The sequence below is a fragment of the Mustelus asterias genome, chromosome 4, assembly GCF_964213995.1.
Source record: "Mustelus asterias chromosome 4, sMusAst1.hap1.1, whole genome shotgun sequence".
Taxonomy (NCBI): domain Eukaryota; kingdom Metazoa; phylum Chordata; class Chondrichthyes; order Carcharhiniformes; family Triakidae; genus Mustelus; species Mustelus asterias.
The window spans coordinates 52,508,610-52,527,431 of record NC_135804.1 but is presented as its reverse complement, the minus strand read 5'-3'; the positions used below and the strand labels follow the sequence as shown (position 1 = coordinate 52,527,431).

General features: G+C 43.7%; 1 protein-coding gene across 1 annotated transcript in view; it reads left to right on the top strand.

The window, feature by feature from the left end:
* The window catches only part of slc12a3 (solute carrier family 12 member 3), a 60,656-nt gene extending 47,312 nt beyond the window's left edge, over nucleotides 1–13,344 (top strand). The window contains exons 20-25 of the mRNA XM_078211033.1: nucleotides 884–982; nucleotides 4,879–4,990; nucleotides 6,461–6,547; nucleotides 6,691–6,826; nucleotides 7,507–7,574; nucleotides 13,203–13,344. Coding sequence (XP_078067159.1) covers nucleotides 884–982; nucleotides 4,879–4,990; nucleotides 6,461–6,547; nucleotides 6,691–6,826; nucleotides 7,507–7,574; nucleotides 13,203–13,344 — 644 coding nt within the window. The remainder of the gene's footprint in view (nucleotides 1–883; nucleotides 983–4,878; nucleotides 4,991–6,460; nucleotides 6,548–6,690; nucleotides 6,827–7,506; nucleotides 7,575–13,202) is intronic.
* Nucleotides 13,345–18,822: the final 5,478 nt, after the last annotated feature.

Below are 18,822 nucleotides of genomic sequence, written 5' to 3'. Positions count from 1 at the left end.
TCCAAAAATCTATTAATCTCAACCTTAAATATACTCTAACAGGGCCCGCACAGCTCTACAGGGGTAGAGAATCCCAAATATTCACAAGCTTCTGCTTATCTATGTACTAAATGACTAACCCCTTAACCTGATACTAAACCCCCTAGTTCTAGGTTATTAAGCCAGGAGAAACAACCTCTCAATATTCAACCTCTCGAGCCCTCTCCTCATTTTATATATTTCAATGAGATCACCTTCTGAAAGGCAACCCTTTCATCCCAGAAATTAATCTAGTGAAGCTTCATTGCACCCCCTCTAAGGCTTTCCTCAGGTGTGGAGATTATAAAGCTCCTCATGTGGGGTCATCAAAGCCCCTACACAACATAATCTACCTTTGATTCTCTTTTTTGGTACCTCTGTCTCTTTTATCAGCCCACGCATTTTCTCTTGTTGTTCTCTCCATTCTCTACTCTTGTCTCTCTCACCCTCCCCATTCCAATGTCTCTCTCCTGTGCTCCTTTTCCCCTATTATACCCTCTTCATTCTCTCTATCCTTTCTCTGACTGGCTGTCTCTGATGCTTAACTGTCACACATCCTCTAGACCCCGACCTACTGCTTCAGACATGATCCCTCCCTTCCTCTGTTGCGTCAGTCCTAATCCCAATCCTTTTTTAGCTCAGATCCCAATTCTTCATTGAATATTCCGATCATTGCAAGATTTCTCAGCCAAAGTTCTGAAGAAGAGTTGTACGGACTTGAAACATTGACACTCTTTCTCGCTCCACAGATGCTGAGTTTTTCCCAGGATTTTCTGTTTGTATTATGGCAGCTGACTGGGATTGTGTGGTTTGAACTGAATGGTATTCCTGCCTCTTGCTCATTGCTGTCTTCTTTTTTAATCAGTGAACTCCAGTGTTGTTGTTGCACCACAGGCCAGTACCATCTTCCAATTGGAACAAGGGAAAAAGACCATTGACATCTACTGGCTCTTTGATGATGGAGGTAATACTCAGAATGGTTCATAAATAACAGTTAGAAGGAGGAGCTGTATGTTTGATTATCTTCTATTTTGTAGATCTTTGAACTACAAATGTTTAGAATATAATGAGATAATCTCTAATGTTATCTGGAAATATAAGTCCTATATTAAACTCTATCTTGGAGATAGTTAAACATCTACTCTGGAATTTTCTAAAGTTAAGGTGTTACTTGCCCATTATTCCCTGTCACATTTGTGGGTCTGTCTTCAATGGGTTAGCCCATCCTATTAGCTGTTGCGGTCTTCATCATGCAGCAGGCCCAGCCTTTACCTCTAGGTGTAGTTACAGAGTGCAGCCAACATTGGTGGAAGTGGGTTCAGACTGAGAGTGCAGATACATCAGTTGAGGTAGAGATTGGGTGGGACCAAGATACAGAGACATCAAAAGGCCCAGAATGTTAGACCGGCAGGAACGGCAGAGGGTAGGACTTGCCATGAGCTATGGAAGCAAAATTGACTTATCCCTTTTACTGCTATCTTAAATGTTCCAGTAGCTTTAGCCAGGAACAACATTACAATCCCGAAGGAGCAAACAGGAACAACGTGGAAATGAGAATACTGGTCCAAACTGTTCTTTCCTCTTGGGAACAAATTTCCACCTATTTATTGCCAATTTTCTCCATTTTAGATAGTTTCAAATTTTCATCCACTGTCAACTGTTCTTCAGTTTATCATTGAAAATTAGCCCTAGAACTTGGGGAAAAGGATTCATTCGTTCAGCAACGGGGGAAAAGGTGGATCAACAACATCATTGACATCCAGCTGATGCAGCTTTCTTTGTTGCTTGCAGCTGTTGCTGCTGATTACAAGGTAGCCATGGCTCAGTTGCTGATATTACCACCTCTGAGTCACAAGGTCATGGATCCAAGTCCCATTCCAGAGATTTGAGCATAAGTATTTCAGCTGACCCTCTAACGCAGTGCTATAGGGATGCAGCACTGTCAGAGATGCTGCCTTTCCGTTGAGATGTTAAACTAAGGCTCTGTTTACTTTCTAGGATAGCCGTAAAAGATCCCCCAGCGCTATTTAGAAGAAGAGCAGAAGAGTTATCTAGTTGTCTAGGCCAATATTTATTTACCCCTCAGTCAATATCACAAAATCATTATCTGGCCATTATTGTGTTCCTTCTTGTGGGAGCTTGCTGTGCACAAATTGGCTACAATGTTTCCTACATTACGACATTGACTACACTTGTGGGAGGGAATGCTTCACTGACTATAATGTGCTCTGGGACATCCTGAGATCATCAAAGATACAATATAAATTCATCTTTCCTTCATGTAGGTGGCTACTGTGTTCATAGAAATCATAGATCATAGAATCATAGAAACCCTACAGTGCAGAAGGAGGCCATTCGGCCCATCGAGTCTGCACCAACCACAATCCCACCCAGGCCCTACCCCCACATATTTACCCGCTAATCCCTCTGACCTACGCATCTCAGGACTCTAAGGGGCAATTTTTAACCTGGCCAATCAACCTAACCCGCACACCTTTGGACTGTGGGAGGAAATCGGAGCACCCGGAGGAAACCCACGCAGACACGAGGAGAATGTGCAAACTCCACACAGACAGTGACCCGAGCCGGGAATCGAACCCAGGTCCCTGGAGCTGTGAAGCAGCAGTGCTAACCACTGTGCTACCGTGCCGCCCGTGCACCCCGCTACCGTGTTCCCCTGGAGCTTTGCTTGGTTATCCTAGTGAATTAGAGTGAGACTTTTCAGAGTTATTCTTAAATCCGCCTTGTTATTTTTTCCCGCACTGTGTTTTATCCCTGCTATTGAGCCTGTGAAGGGAGGTGGTTGAGCAGTGATGGGTAACTCACAATAGTGAGTGGGCCGCATGAGTAGCCCTCCTTCATCTCAGTGGGCTGCTGGAGTGAAATCAGGCTTGTCCACTAACCTTGACCCTATGAATAAGATTTAATACATTTAATACACACCGAATATTTCATAACGAGTTAGAGAAAATGCTTAATCATTTGTATATTAATAGAACTATCGACTTCAGATGATAAAAACAAAATAAATATTTACACGTTGGACACAGAGGGAGTGCACGGCTCTCACAGTCAGTGTTGTGAGCGATCAGCACACACCTCACTTCACTTGCCCTTGCTTTATGTGTGCATCGCTTCAGTCGTGCCGGTCGGAAAAACATTATGTAGACAGAAATCGGTGGAATGTGGGAAGCCTGCACGTGGGCAACAGTCAACAAAATGTCTCGTGATCAAAACTCAGAAACCAGATGGGTCACATGTGGCCCCCAGGCTGTTGGTTGCCCATCCCTGTGTTTGACTGTTTTATATGGTTATAACATTGCTGGATGGGCTGAGTTTGATGGATTGTGTGATTTTTGTTTTTTTGTTTTGTTTTCCTTGCCTTCTTTTCACCTGCCTGTATTAATCTGCTTTGTTTAATTATTTGTGAGCATTGGATAGTGATGTTCTAATGTGATGCTACTGTACCTTTAAGAAATGTATTTTTAAAAAATCATGCTGTCTGCACTTTGTAAGCCGGCCTTTTGTTTTCGTTGTGGCATCAGCTTCCTGCTTAGAAGTCCTCTTATTTCTGCTGAAGATAATTTAAATGAGTTTTTGTTTATTTTTACTCTGGATCTAATGCACTTTCTGGCATTTATTTCTTCCTTCTTTTATTAGTTTCATAAGTAGGCTTATATTGATACTGCAATGAAGTTATTGTGAAAATCCCCTGGTCGCCACATTCCGGTGCCTGTTCGGGTACATTGAGGGAGAATTTAGCATGGCCAATGAATCTAACCAGCACATCTTTCGGACTGTGGGAGGAAACTAGAACACCCAAAGGAAGACCAGGGGAGAATGTGCAGACTCCACACAGACAGTGACCCAAGCCAGGAATTGAACCCGAGTCCCTGGCGCTGTGAGGCAGTAGTGCTAACCACTGTGCCACCATGCCACCCATTTTATGACCTTTTGAAGTGTTGTGGGAAGATTGATTGACAAGGCAAAGTCAGGTGGTTCCTCCACAGAGGAATCCAAGGATTCACTTTCAGTTTTGGGTCAGGAAGGTGTCTTACTTCAGGATGGATGCAATGTTCTGTCTCTCTCTCTCCCTGGTATTTTGGGAAGCAGTTCTGACTTCAAGCTTGTCTGTGTGTGTGTCAAGAAAGTTGCAGAATCGAACCAAAGGACTAAGTTCCAGCATCACAAGAGCATTCTTATTTTCTGTACTAAACCTATGTTGAGTGCTTGTTTATGGGATTTGTTTGGTTGGAACAGTATTTAGCTATTAAGGTTCACACAATAACATTGTTTTTTTTGTTAGTAATTGGTAAAAGTTATTGATAATTTTCCTTACTCTGTTAACTGTATTCTTAAATAAACTTTGTTTGATAAAAGCTCCCTTAGTGGGACATTTGAATTGTACCTGAAGTGAAACATGTCATGCTTACCCTAGCCAAATTCAAATTGCAAAGCACATGATCCAGGCAGACTTCATAAAACACTCTGGAGTTTCTGACCTGGATTATAACACTAAATTTATGTTTTTATCCTGTCCTCTTTGATCCCTCCAGATCTATGTCATGCACTGACCATGGCCTGGAGGAAAGTGAATGGCATACTCCTAAGGTAGAGTGATAACTTGTTTCAAGGTTACTGTCAGTAGTGTTCTGCTCTGGCCCCTCAGGAGTGTATGAGAAATCTCCATCTGATCTCTCTCCTGTCGTGTGGAAGTACAGCAAAACCACGATTGGCATTTAAACAACCTGGTGAAGTGAATGGAACTGCAACTGAATATTCCAGGACCTCAAAGTGTGAATCCAACATGTCCCATTGTCACACTTTTGTTGTACTAATCTTTGTTCTTCACTGCTGTAGGCCTCACCCTCTTAATCCCATATTTGCTCACTCGCAAGAAGAGGTGGCGCAATTGCAAGGTCCGTGTGTTTGTGGGAGGTCAGATCAATCGTATGGATGAGGAGAGAAAGGCGTAAGTACACCTGAATCTGGATTCTTTTGTGCCTCTTGTCTGGCTATATTGATACTGGCATTGATTTGAATGATGCAAACCTCGTGGTGACAAATTCTCCCCTTCACAAGGTCAGTATCCCAGGGTAACGGATGAGTGAGATTATCAAATCATGGATATGGGTTAGGTAGATTGGCCATGCTAAATTGTCCTTTAGTGTCCCATGATGTAAAGGTTAGGTGGGTTAGCCATGATAAATGCATAGAGTTATGGGGATAGGGTGGGGTAGAGGGTCTGGGTAAAATACTCTGTCAGAGAGTCGGTGCAGACCCGATGGGCCAAATGGCCTCTTTCTGCACGATAGGGATTCTATAATTCTATGATCTCGGGTGTCGTTGGCAAGACCAACATTTGTTTCCCATCCCCAATTGATATTCATCCCTCAAAGACAATAGTGAACCAGATGGGTTGTTACAAGACTCTGGTCATCATTGCTGACAATAGTCATTTATTACAGATTTATTTAATTGATTGAATTTAAATTCCCCAGTTGCTGTGGTGGAATCTGAACTCTGGATTATTAGTCCAGTAACATAACCAGAATGTGAGCAGACCCGCATTGTATGGACCCATGACATTACAGATTGTGGTGGTACACAGTTCTATCTGTGCTGAATTTACCTCCTGGATACCCAGTTTTAGGCTGCTACATTTGTCTAGACTGTCTCAGTTAGCATGGTGGTAGGAGTATCTCTCTACATGGTGTATTGTGTCTTACAGTGAAGACACTGGTAAGGATTCTCCAGTGAGCCCATGTGGTCTCTGCCGCTCAGTTAGTGGTACTGTGTATCCAAGATATACCCATTTAACTTTCCATGCCCAAAAATTAGTTGACAACATTGGTGCCTTTACTGTCTCTGTGAATGAAACTGTGATTTAATGGCCTATCCACTCAATATATTCCAAAAAACAAAATAACTATAAGTACAATTACACCAGCAGGCATGTTATAAAATACAATCCAAAATGAAATGATGTGTCACCATGTCCTCATTGCTTTAGTTTGGCACACATCATTATGCAGATATTGATGGTTTTAGCTCCATGTATTTCTAAACATACATTTGCTGTAATTGTATTGAGTTAATTCTCACTAGTCTACAACCTTGTTCAGTGTTTTCGGAAGGAAAGTTCTAGCTGTTTGTCACAAGATGCTTAGCTAGTTAATAACAGTAATCAAAAATCAAATAGGACCAGCATCCACAAGCTTTACCAAGTTTTTAAACTATGTAATTTTGATGTTTAATTTTATATCCCTTGAAATGACTGAGGGAGACTTGTGCTGGTAAGCGGAGTGGTCCCTACTTTGGGCTGTTTAATATTGGTCAGTCACGACTAGGTCAGCTCTCATTGCCAATATTAAAAGGAAAATTGTACAATTTTCCCATCCACAGTTAATACTGGAGTAACAATTCTCCCTCTGTGTTTTAGGATGATTACTCTCTTAAGCAAATTCCGCCTTGGTTTCCATGAAGTCCATGTTCTGCCGGACATCAACCAGAAACCTCATCCTGAACAGTAAGGAATATTTCAACACAATTCCTGCAGATTTTATAACTCCGTAGTGTAAAATGTCCTAGTGATCCTAGTTACAGCTCTTTGATTTTATAAGCCATTTTCTCATTTCCGCCCCCTCCTCTCCCACCCCCCCCGTATTGTAGTTTAAAGAGGTTCGAGGATCTGATTGCTCCCTACAGACTGAACGATGGCTTCAAGGATGAAGCTATTGTTAAGGAGCTGAGGAAAGATTGTCCGTGGAAGATCTCAGATGAGGAGATTAAGAGCAGCAAGGCAAAAGTATGTAACAATCAGGTTGGCATTTTTGTTCAGTTACTGGCGCTTAATTCATGGCGACATGATATGCTGGAGCTGTGTCCATGTTACTCTTACTGTGGACAGGAATGGCTAAAGGATCAATCAGTCTGATAGCAGGTGGACAATATTGATGCAGAAACCCAGATTGGTTTCCTCTCAGAAAAGCATGTTGATGATGAAACTTAACAAAATTGAATAAGCTCAGCAATAAGGCTTAGAGTGCTAGTGTGTCGAGGGTGGCACAGTGGTTAGCAGTACTGCCTCACAGCACCGGGGACCTGGGTTTGAATCCCGGCCCAGGTCACTGTCTATGTGGAGTTTGCACGTTCTCCCCGTGTCTGCGTGGGTTTCCTCCGGGCGCTCCGGTTTCCTCCCACAGTCCGAAAGATGTGCTGGTTAGGTGCATTGGCCATGCTAAATTCTCCCCCAGTGTACCCAAACAGGCGCCGGACTGTGGCAACTAGGGGATTTTCACTAACTTCATTGCAGTGTTAATGTAAGCCTACTTGTGACACTAATAAATGAACTTGCCACCAACATTTTTCCACTGATTTATTGATGTATCCATCACATTCATGGATCGAGGTTATATTTCTGCCAAACTGGAAGCGCAAAGGTGATTGCTCAAGGAGAGGTTCATACTCTTCTTGTTTTCTCTGCAGTCGCTCCGGCAGGTCAGACTGAACGAGATCTTACTGGATTACTCCTGTGATGCTGCACTTATTGTTGTGTAAGTATGAAACCTGTTCTCTGTGATCTCCAACTTGATCTAGTTTTGTCCCTTCCTCTGTGCGTCCAGTCAGTCAGATTTGTGTACTAAAACATTAAGTACAATATTTTTCAAATGTAGCTAGTTACTTAATGAAAGGAATAAACTCATTAACGATAGTCAGCATGGTTTTGTGAGAGGGAGGTCATGCCTCACTAACCTGGTGGAGTTTTTTGAAGAAGTGACTAGAATGGTTGACGAGGGAAGGGCCGTGGATGTCGTCTATATGGACTTTAGTAAAGCGTTTGACAAAGTCCCTCATGGTAGGCTGGTGCAAAAGGTTGGATCTCATGGGATAAAGGGGGAGGTGGCTAGATGGGTGGAGAACTGGCTTGGTCACAGAAGACAGAGGGTGGTAGTGGAAGGGTCTTTTTCCGGCTGGAGGCCTGTGACTAGTGGTGTTCTGCAGGGCTCTGTATCGGGACCTCTGCTGTTTGTGATTTATATAAACGATCTGGAAGAAGGTGTAACTGGGATGATCAGTAAGTTTGCGGACGACACAAAATTGGCAGGACTTGCAGATAGTGAGGAGCATTGTCAGAGGCTACAGAAGGATATAGATAGGCTGGAAATTTGGGCAAGGAAATGGCAGATGGAGTTCAATCCTGATAAATGCGAAGTGATGCATTTTGGTAGAACTAATGTAGGGAGGAGCTATACGATAAATGGCAGAACCATAAAGGGTGTAGATACGCAGAGGGACCTGGGTGTGCAAGTCCACAGATCCTTGAAGGTGACATCACAGGTGGAGAAGGTGGTGAAGAAGGCATATGGCATGCTTGCCTTTATAGGACGGGGCATAGAGTATAAAAGTTGGGGTCTGACGTTGCAGACGTATAGAACGTTGGTTCAGCCGCATTTGGAATACTGCGTCCAGTTCTGGTCGCCACACTACCAGAAGGACGTGGAGGCTTTGGAGAGAGTACAGTGGAGGTTTACCAGGATGTTGCCTGGTATGGAGGGGCTTAGTTATGAGGAGAGATTGGGTAAACTGGGATTGTTCTCCCTGGAAAGACGGAGGATGAGGGGAGACTTAATGGAGGTGTATAAAATTATGAAAGGCATAGAAAGGGTGAACGGTGGGAAGCTTTTCCCCAGGTCGGTGGTGACGTTCACGAGGGGTCATAGGTTCAAGGTGAAGGGGGGGAGGTTTGACACAGATATCAGAAGGACATATTTTACACAGAGGGTGGTGGGGGCCTGGAATGCGCTGCCAGGCAAGGTGGTGGAGGCGGACACACTGGGAACGTTTAAGGCTTATCTAGATAGCCACATGAACGGAGTGGGAATGGAGGGATACAAAAGAATGGTCTAGTTTGGACCAGGGAGCGGCACAGACTTGGAGGGCCGAAGGGCCTGTTCCTGTGCTGTATTGTTCTTTGTTCTTTGTCCTTTGTTCTTTGAAAGGAATGAATTTTATTTCAGAATTCTCCTCCAATTTCTATTTAAAGGGAATATTTATTGAAAAGCATCAAATTAATAATCTCAATGGATATCTGCTATTTCTGGTCCTACTTTGTGACTGCTGCAGTAATGTTGCTACTCGGTTGATCTAATTCTAGAATCCTTTGAATCATGGAATCCCTACAGTACAGTAGGAGGCCATTTGAACCATCAAGCCTGCACCGACAACAATCCCACCCCATTTCCGTAAGTCCACATATTTACCCTGGTAGCCCCCTGACATGAAGGGGCAACTTAGCAACCTAACCTGCACATCTTTGGAGTGTGCGAGGAACCCACGCAGCCATGGGGAGAACGTGCAGACTCCACACAGTCACCTGAGGCCAGAATTGTACCCAGGTCCTTGGCACAATGCTAGCCACCGTGTCACCCTCTGTAACTGATTCTGAACACTGCCATATCTACAATGCAATTCATTTGTATATTTTAGATCAAAGCTTCTAGAACCATGAGGATATTTGAAATCAACCATGTAGACAAACAGAAAACATTTGCCCAGTTAAAGATCATGTTGGATTCAGGACTCCTTTCTGGGAGGAAACCAGTTAGGAATTCTGATCAACTTTGACACCAATTTTGCTTTTTGCGTCGGTTAGTTATTTCAATTTTACTTTTGTTTTAGTGCAGTGTTACTGAGTGCAGTGCATTAGCGAGCAAAATTATATTACACCAAGATTGAACTGACGTGATTATTGAACAGAGTTAATAATTATCTCCTGATATCACTGTGTTATCAATCACAGCCATTTTTCCAAATCAGCTCTGTCTGATATTAACCCATTTCACTAGAGCATTTCAAAAAATATATATGCTGACTTCTCAAGAAAGTACATTCAAATTCTATGAAGCAATGATACACAAATATGAAAAACAAGCTTCATAAATTATGAAGTTATGTGAGAACAATTATACATGTATTTCGCATGAAGCTAATATACACACATGCATTTAAATATATTCTATGAAGTTATTAAACATGTAGGTGTAAAAATCTCTGTTTGGAAAATAGATTTGAAATATAAAATAATTTACCTATAGCTTGATTGAGTTTTTAGCTGGTCCAGTAGAACAGTGATGAAGTGGCGCCATCTCTTTCTATCCATGCTTCTCTTAGCATTTTCCCTGACTTGAGGTTTTGACTCTTTCAATTTTTCTTCAAATTCTCTGCACTACGTACATCAGGATGTCTTCCCTAATCAAAGCTTGTTTAAGGGATGTCTATCACTCACACCCAGTATAGGCTGTGGAAGTATCATTGATACCATTGAGCAGCATGGTGGCACAGTGGTTGGCACTGCTGCCTCATAGCTCCAGGGACCCAGGTTCAGCTCCAGCCTTGGGTGACTGTTGTGTGGAGTCTGCACATTCTCCCCATGTCTGTGTGGGTTTCCTCCGGGTGCTCTGGTTTTCTCCCACAGTTCAAAGATGTTCAGGTTAGGTGGGCTGGCCATAGTAAATTGGCCCTCAATGTCCCAAGATGTGTAGGTGAGATGGATTAGCCATGGGAAATGTGTGAGGTTACACGATAGGGTGGGGAGAGGGCCTGGGTTAAATACTCTGTCAGAGAGTCAGTACAGACTCAATGGGCCAAATGGCCTCTTGTGCACTGTAGGGATTCTGTGATAGATGGTACATCTTCACTATCTCTGAAAATTGTCTACGTCTCCCTTCCATGTGTTTTTGGATCTTTAAAATTCTTCTCATAGATCTGATAATTTTCAGATATATTTAAGTTAAAATAATGAACAAAGAACATAGAAAATTACAACACAGGAATGGTCCCCTCGGCCCTCCAAGCCTGCACTGACCATGCCGCCTGAATGAACTAAAACTCCCTATCCTTCCAGGGACCATATACCTCTATTCCCATCCTAATTGTGTATTTGTCCAGACACTCCTTAAAAGTCACAATTGTACCTGCTTCCTCCCGGCAGCAAGTCCCAGGCACCCAATACCCTCTGTGTAAAGAAAAACTTGCCTCGTACATCTCCTTTAAACATTGCACCTTAAACTTATGTCCCTTAGTAATTGACTCTTCCTGCTTCTGACAGCCTCTGATTGTCCATTCTGTCCATGCCCCTCATAATCTTGTAGACTTCTATCAGCTTAGCCCCTCAACCTCCATCATCCCAGTGAGAACAAACCAAGTTTCTCCAACCTCTCCTCATAGCTAATGCCCTCCATACCAGGCAGCATCCTGGTAAATCTTTTCTGTACCCTCTCCAAAGTCTCCACATCCTTCTGGTAGTGTGGCGACCAGAATTGAACACTATATTCCAAGTGTGGTCTAACTAATGTTCTATAAAGCTGCAACATGACTTGCCAATTTTTAAACTCAATGCCCCGGCTGATGAAGGCAAGCATGCCGTAGGCCTTCTTGACTACCTTCTCCACCTGCATTGACACTTTCAGTGACCTGTGTACCTGTACACCCAGATCCCTCTGCCTATCAATACTCTTAAGGGTTCTGCCATTTACTGTATATCTCCCATCTGTATTAGACCTTTCAAAATGCATTACCTCACATTTGTCCAGATTAAACTCCATCTGCCACCTCTCCGCCCAAGTCTTCAACGATTGATATCCTGCTGTATCCTCCGACGATCCTCATCGCTTTCCGCAATTCCACCAACCTTTGTGTTGTCTGCAAACTTACTAATCAAACCAGTTACATTTTCCTCCAAATCATTTATATATATATATATATATATATATAATATATATCCCAAACAGCATTGATCCCTCACGAACGCTACTAGTCACAACCCTCCATTCAGAAATGCACCCTTCCACTGTCTACCCTCTACCCTATGACAGAGTCAGTTCTGTATCCTTCTTGCCAGCTCACCTCTAATCCCATGCAACTTCACCTTCTGTACCAGTCTGCCATGAGGGACCTTGTCAAAGGTCTTACTGAAGTCTATGTGGACAATATCCACTGCTTTACCATCATCAATCATCTTCGTCACTTCCTCGAAAAACTTGATCAAGTTAGTGAGACACGACCTCCCCTTCACAAAACCATGTTGCCTCTCACTAATACATCCACTTATTTCCAAGTGGGAGTAAATCCTGTCTCGAAGAATCCTCTCCAATAATTTCCCTACCACTGATGTAAGGCTCTCCAGCCTGTAATTACCTGGATTATCCTTGCTACCCTTCTTAAACAAAGGAACAACATTGGCTATTCTCCAATCCTCTGGGACCTTCCCTGTAGCCAGTGAGGATACAAAGATTTCTTTCAAGGCCCCAGCAGCTGCACCCTGCCTGCTCTTCCTCTGAATCTTACTGGCCGTACTCTCTAGTTCCTCTTCAGTTAATTCATCTTTGCTTTGGTTCCCACCATCCTGCCAAACTAGTTTAAATCTTCTCACATTTAACTAGCAAACTTCCCTGCCAGAATATTTATGTCCCTCCAGTTAGATGCAACCTGTCCTTCTTGTACAGGTTCCACCTGCCCCGGAAGAGATCCCAATGGTCCAGATATCTGAAGACCTCCCTCCTACACCAACTGTTTAGCCACGCGTTGAGCTGTACTATCTTCCTATTTCTAGCCTCACTGGCATGTGACACAGGGAGTAATCCTGAGATTACAACCCTAGAGGTCCTGCTTTTTAACTTTCTACCTAACTCCTTAAAATGCTGCTGCAGGACCTCATCACTCTTCCTACTATGTCGTTGGTACCAATATGCACCACAACCTCTGGCTGTTCACCCTCTCCCTTCAGAATGCTTTCTGCCTGTTCAGAGACATCCTGGACCCTGTGTACCATCCTGGAGTCTCTTTCACGTCCACAGAAGCGCCTATCTGTACCCCTAACTATACAGCCCCCTCTAACTATTGCTCGAACTCTGGTGCTCTTTGTTCCTCCCTGCTTAACAACAGAGCCAGCCATGATGCCACTGCTCTGGCTGCTGCTGCTGTTGCTAATGCTTCATAATTATTTGATTTTAAAAAAAAAGAAATGAATAACAGTCGTGAGATTCCATATTTAAGCTACATTAACCAAGTTAGTGCTGTCTATGTGTTTCAGATCCTAGAATTCTCAAAATGAGCCCGTTATTTCACATTGTTCGGTTCCTGTTGAATGAAATGTGATATTGTGAGATTGTTTTTTTTTTCAGTACTATGCCTGTTGCAAGAAAGGATAAATGCCCAAGCACACTGTACCTGGCGTGGCTGGAGACACTCTCTCAGGATTTGCGTCCTCCTGTCCTCTTAATCAGGGGAAACCAGCAAAATGTCCTGACCTTCTACTGCCAATGACACTGGCTCAAGAACTGCTCATTTATTTACTTTTTTAAGACCATAAGACTTAGGAGCGGAAGTAAGGCCATTCGGCCCATCGAGTCCACTCCACCATTCAATCATGGTTGATTTCAACTCCATTTACCCGCTCTCTCCCCATAGCCCTTAATTCCTCGAGAAATCAAGAATTTATCAATTTCTGTCTTGAAGACGCTCAACGTCTCGGCCTCCACAGCCCTCTGTGGCAATGAATTCCACAGACCCACCACTCTCTGGCTGAAGAAATTTCTCCTCATCTCTGTTCTAAAGTGACTCCCTTTTATTCTAAGGCTGTGCCCCCGCGTCCTAGTCTCCCCTGTTAATGGAAACAACTTCCCTACGTCCATCCTATCTAAGCCGTTCATTATCTTGTAAGTTTCTATCAGATCTCCCCTCAACCTCCTAAACTCCAATGAATATAATCCCACGATCCTCAGACGTTCATCGTATGTCAGGCCTACCATTCCTGGGATCATCCGTGTGAATCTCCGCTGGACCCGCTCCAGTGCCAGTATGTCCTTCCTGAGGTGTGGGGCCCAAAATTGCTCACAGTACTCCAAATGGGGCCTAACCAGTGCTCTCTTGAATTGAATCTTTGCACAAACAATTAACACCACAAAATTGATAGCATCAATCTGTAAAGCTGCATCAAGTTTTGTAAATCAGAGAGTTAGAAATTTGAAAGTGTAGAATGGGTGATTTGAGAATATAAGACCAGTGAAAGAGAAACAACTGAAGAAACAATGAAGAAGAAAACTTCAAGATTTTATACTTTTTAGATAACAATGTGACTGTGACAAAATTGTCCCTCTTCATCCTTCTTGTCCTGTCTGCAGCCTTCAACATAGTTGCCCACACCATCCTCCTGCAATATCTCTCCATTGTCACCCAGCTGGGTAGGACTGCTCTCACCTGGTTTTATTCTTATCTATTTGAGCATTGCCAGAGTATCACTTGAAACGGCTTCTCTTTCTCCTGCATCATTACCTCTCGTGTCGCAAGGCTTTTTGGTTTGATTTGATTTGATTTATTATTGTCACATGTATTAACATACAGTGAAAAGTAATGTTTCTTGCATGCTATACAGACAAAGCATACTGTTCAAAGAGAAGGAAATGAGAGAGTGCAGAATGTAGTGTTACAGTCATAGCTAGGGTGTAGAGAAAGATCAATTTAATGCTCTCTCCTATTTCTCATCTACACGCTGACCCCAGCAACATCATCTGAAAGTACACCATTAAGTATCACGTATATCAATACACAGTTCCACCTCCCCATCCACTCTGTCAACTCCTCCACTATTGCTAAATTATCAAACTTTCTACCTGCAATCCAGGATAGGATAAGCAGAGGTTTCCTCCAATTAAATATTGGAAAGACTGAAGCCATTCTTTTCAGTTCCTGACACAAACTCCATTCACTAATTATATCAAGTCCATCCCATTCACTGGCAAAGGCCTGAGATTAAGCTAATCTGTTCATAATCTTGCTGTGATATTTGACCCTGAGATAAGCTTCTGGCCTCTTATTCATGCCATCACTAAGAATTCCTATTTCCACCCCTGTAATATCAGTAGACTTCACCCCTGTCTCAGATCTATTGAAACCATCATTCATGCCATTGTTACCTCTCGACTTGCCTATTCCAACACATTCCTCCTTATTGGTCTCCCAAGTTCTACCCCGAGGTCATTGAAAACTCTGCTGCCCCTTTCTTGCAGCAAGTCCTGTTCCCCTATAACCCTGTGCTCATTCCTGGTAAAGCAACACCTTGATTTTAAAATTCACATCCTTGTTTTCAAATTCATCCCTGACTTTGCCACTCTCTATCTCTGTAATCTCCTCCAGCCACACGACCCTTTGCGATATCTGTGCTTGTATAATTCTGGCCTCTTGAACATCTCCACTTTTAATTGTTCCACCATAGGTGGGTGTACCTTTAGTTGCCTAGGCCCCAAGCTCTGGGATTCTCTCCATCCACCTCTCCACCTCTCTGCTTCACTTTTCTCCTTTGAGACACTCCCTAAAACCTATCTTGTTGACTACGCTTTTAGTCATCTGACCTACTATCTCCTTATATTGCTTAGTGTCATCCTGTGAAGGGCCTTGGAATGTTCTATTACGTTAAAAGTGCTTTATAAATTTGGAAGCCTACCACATTAAGGGCAGTCATCATCGACCAAGTTCAACACTACCTTCAGTGTGCTGGTCCAGCCTTTGGCTTCCTGAGGAAGGGGGGTATGAAGACCAGCCCCTCAGATCCAGCACCAAGCTCATGGTCTACAAAACAATAGTGATATTCACTTTTATATGGCTCAGAAACATGGACTTTGTAAAGCAGGCCCCTCAAAACACTGGGGAAGTACCACCAGCACTGCCTCCGCAAGATCCTGCAAATCCATTGGCAGGATGGGTGCACCAATATCAGTATTCCCATTCAGGCCAACATCCCCAGCATCAAAGCATTGACCACGCTCGATCAGCTCCACTGGGTGGGTCACATTGTCTGTATGCCTGACACGAGACTCCCGAAATAAGTGCTCTCCTCAGAACTTCGAAACGACAAGCGAATTCCAGGAGGGCAGAGGAAATGCTTCAAGGACACCCTCAAATACTCCTTGAGAAAGTGCAACATCCCCACCGACACCTGGGTATCCCTGGCCCTAGACTGCCTGAAATGAAGGGAAAGCACCCGGGAAGGAGCTGAACACTGAGACTTATCGCTGAGAGTGATGTGCCAACCCAGGCACTCCACCTACCTGCACCTCCAACCACCATCTGTCCCACCCGTGACAGAGACTGTAGGTCGTGCATTGGACTCCTCAGTCCCCTGAGAACTCAATTTTAGTGTGGAAGCAAGCCACCCTCGACCCCGAGGGACTGCTTTAAAAAAAAAGGTTATATAAATATAAGTTGTTGTTGTAACATCCCTACATATTGGAGAAGTAATTTTAACACGCGCGCGCACTCACACATTCCATGATGCACCGCCCAACCAAGTCAATAGCATTACTAGTTCCAGTGACAGCTGTAAAGCTCTGGATATTTTCATAGAATTATAGAATCCTACAGTGCACAAGGAGGCCATTCGGCCTATCGAGTCTGCACTGACCACAATCCCACCCAGTCCCTATCCCCATAACCCCATGAATTTACCCTAGCTAGCCCCCTTGACACTAAGGGGCAATTTAGCATAGCCAATCCATTTTGAATATATTATACTGGCAAGAATATTTATCATGTGTTTGACGGCCACCACTTAACAGTGAATGAAAGCAGGAAGAGCAATTGGTAGAATTTGACATGTATACCAAGGATAATAATTCAACATGTTAATAAGTCATAAATAACTTGTTAATCCAACAAGATTGGAATCTATGGCAACTGAGAAATCACTTTATCTCCCAGATGGAGTTGATCTATCCCAGCATTGGAATAATTGCTCAAAAGTTTGAAATTATTTTTATTCATTATTGAGCATTAATAAGCTGCTTAAAATCATGTACATTGAATAAATAATTGTTTTACTGATGCACCTCATCAGTGATTCCAATTTTTTAAATCTGAGAATAGATTGTTTATTTTTAAGAATTTAAATGAAGGGATTTTTATCTTGCTTGTTCTGCTGTTAACCTAGTTAATGTGAGCTGCACTGGGACTTTGGAAGGAGGCCAGTTTGATTTGAAGCCGCTTTTGACAGGATCAGTTCCTTTGGAGGAATCTCTCCAACCATCAGAATCACCAGTGGTGGACACTCCACTAACCACCAAAAACACACAAAAGGGCAAGAGTTTTGCTCGTGTTTCATGAAGCATTGAGCTTGTTCCATCCATTGGTAGAAGGCAGCTTACTTGCCTCGAGTTTTGAGCCAATTATTGGTTACTGTTGACATAAGGACAGAAAATGTTGAAAACACGCAGCAGGCCAGGCAGCATCTGTGGAGTGAAAATGTCAATGACCTGTTTTCCATGGTCAGCAACAGAGGGATGGTGCTTGCTCGCTGCATGGACATCTTAGTCTCAGACACCAGCTCCTGCACTCTGGTAACTGTGCTTCTCATCCAGTGACACAGATTCTAAACATGCACAGGGTACTGGTATCTGCGCTGGTGGGTGAAGTACTAGTTGGATATGCTGCTGCAACCTCAGATATCTCTTCCTCCTCCCTTTGGCCGAGGGGTGACACAGCTCATGCGAGTGGATACCTGTGTGAGACATGAGGGGATGAAAGTTACCCCCTGAGGGCTGTGCGATAATGGCTCCATCCATTACCACGCAGTGCTCAGTAAGACTACACATAGAGCAAGACCAATGCCTGCAATCAATACATGCCTTCCCCTGCTACCCATCCTACTGCTTCCCCTAGGTACCGCCATCCCCAGCAATTCCCTCACACATGCCACCAACATTGTCCACTAAACCATGTTGGCATATGTTTTATCCATGGTCATGTGCACCTGGAATGGATGACTACCTAGCTCTGGTGCTATGCTGGCAGGGTACCCTCAATCTCCATTGCCCTCTCCTCTAAGGTAAAAGGTAAAGTCGCCTTGGGCCAGATGACTATAGGCTGCTCTCCCCTTTGAGGGAGAGTGCTGACTGATGATGTTTTAACCTGAGGATCACCACACCTCAAGCGAGGGACTAGGATGAGAAGGTGGATCTTTACGAATAATCTCAGCCGGTACAGTAATCGAACACACGTTGTTGCCGTCTCTCTGCATCACAAATCAGCCAACTGAACTAAACCAACTCTCCTCTGTAGTCCTAACTGCCTTCAACGAACATGTCCCATTCCTCACCCAGGCTATCTCCCTGACAGTATGTACCCTTTTCTCCTTCAAGAACAAGAAGCAGAGGAATATGAGGCACCGTATGAAGAAAGGATACTTGTCCTTGTGGCAACAGTTGTCTTTCACATAAAAAAACATAAGAATCAGAGAATTATAGACCTGCACCGACAACAATCCCGCCCAGGCCCTATCCCCGAAACCCCACATATTTACCCTGCTAATCCATCTGACATACACATCCCAGAAGACTAAGGGGCAATTTAGCATAGCCAATCAACCTAACCTGCGCATCTTTGGACTGAGAGGGGAAACCGGAGCACCCGGAGGAAACTCACGCAGACACAGGAAGAACATGCAAACTCCACATAGACAGGGACCCAAACCAGGAATTGAACCCAGGTCGCTGGAGCTATGAGGCTGCAGTGCTAACCACTGTGCTACCATGCTGCCCAAGTAGTAGGCACTGCGAGACTGTCTTGAGCACACGGCCCTATGTAATAGTGAAGTATGCATCCTGTTGGGTACTAGCTGCTATGCAATGCCAGCAAATGGGCATCTCTGGTTTAGTGAAGGACCCACTCACTTTGCCGAAACATTTATGGAACTGAATCCAAGTGTACCTCTAGTCTCCTGAGCTACTCCCCATATCCCTGATTTCCAGTCAG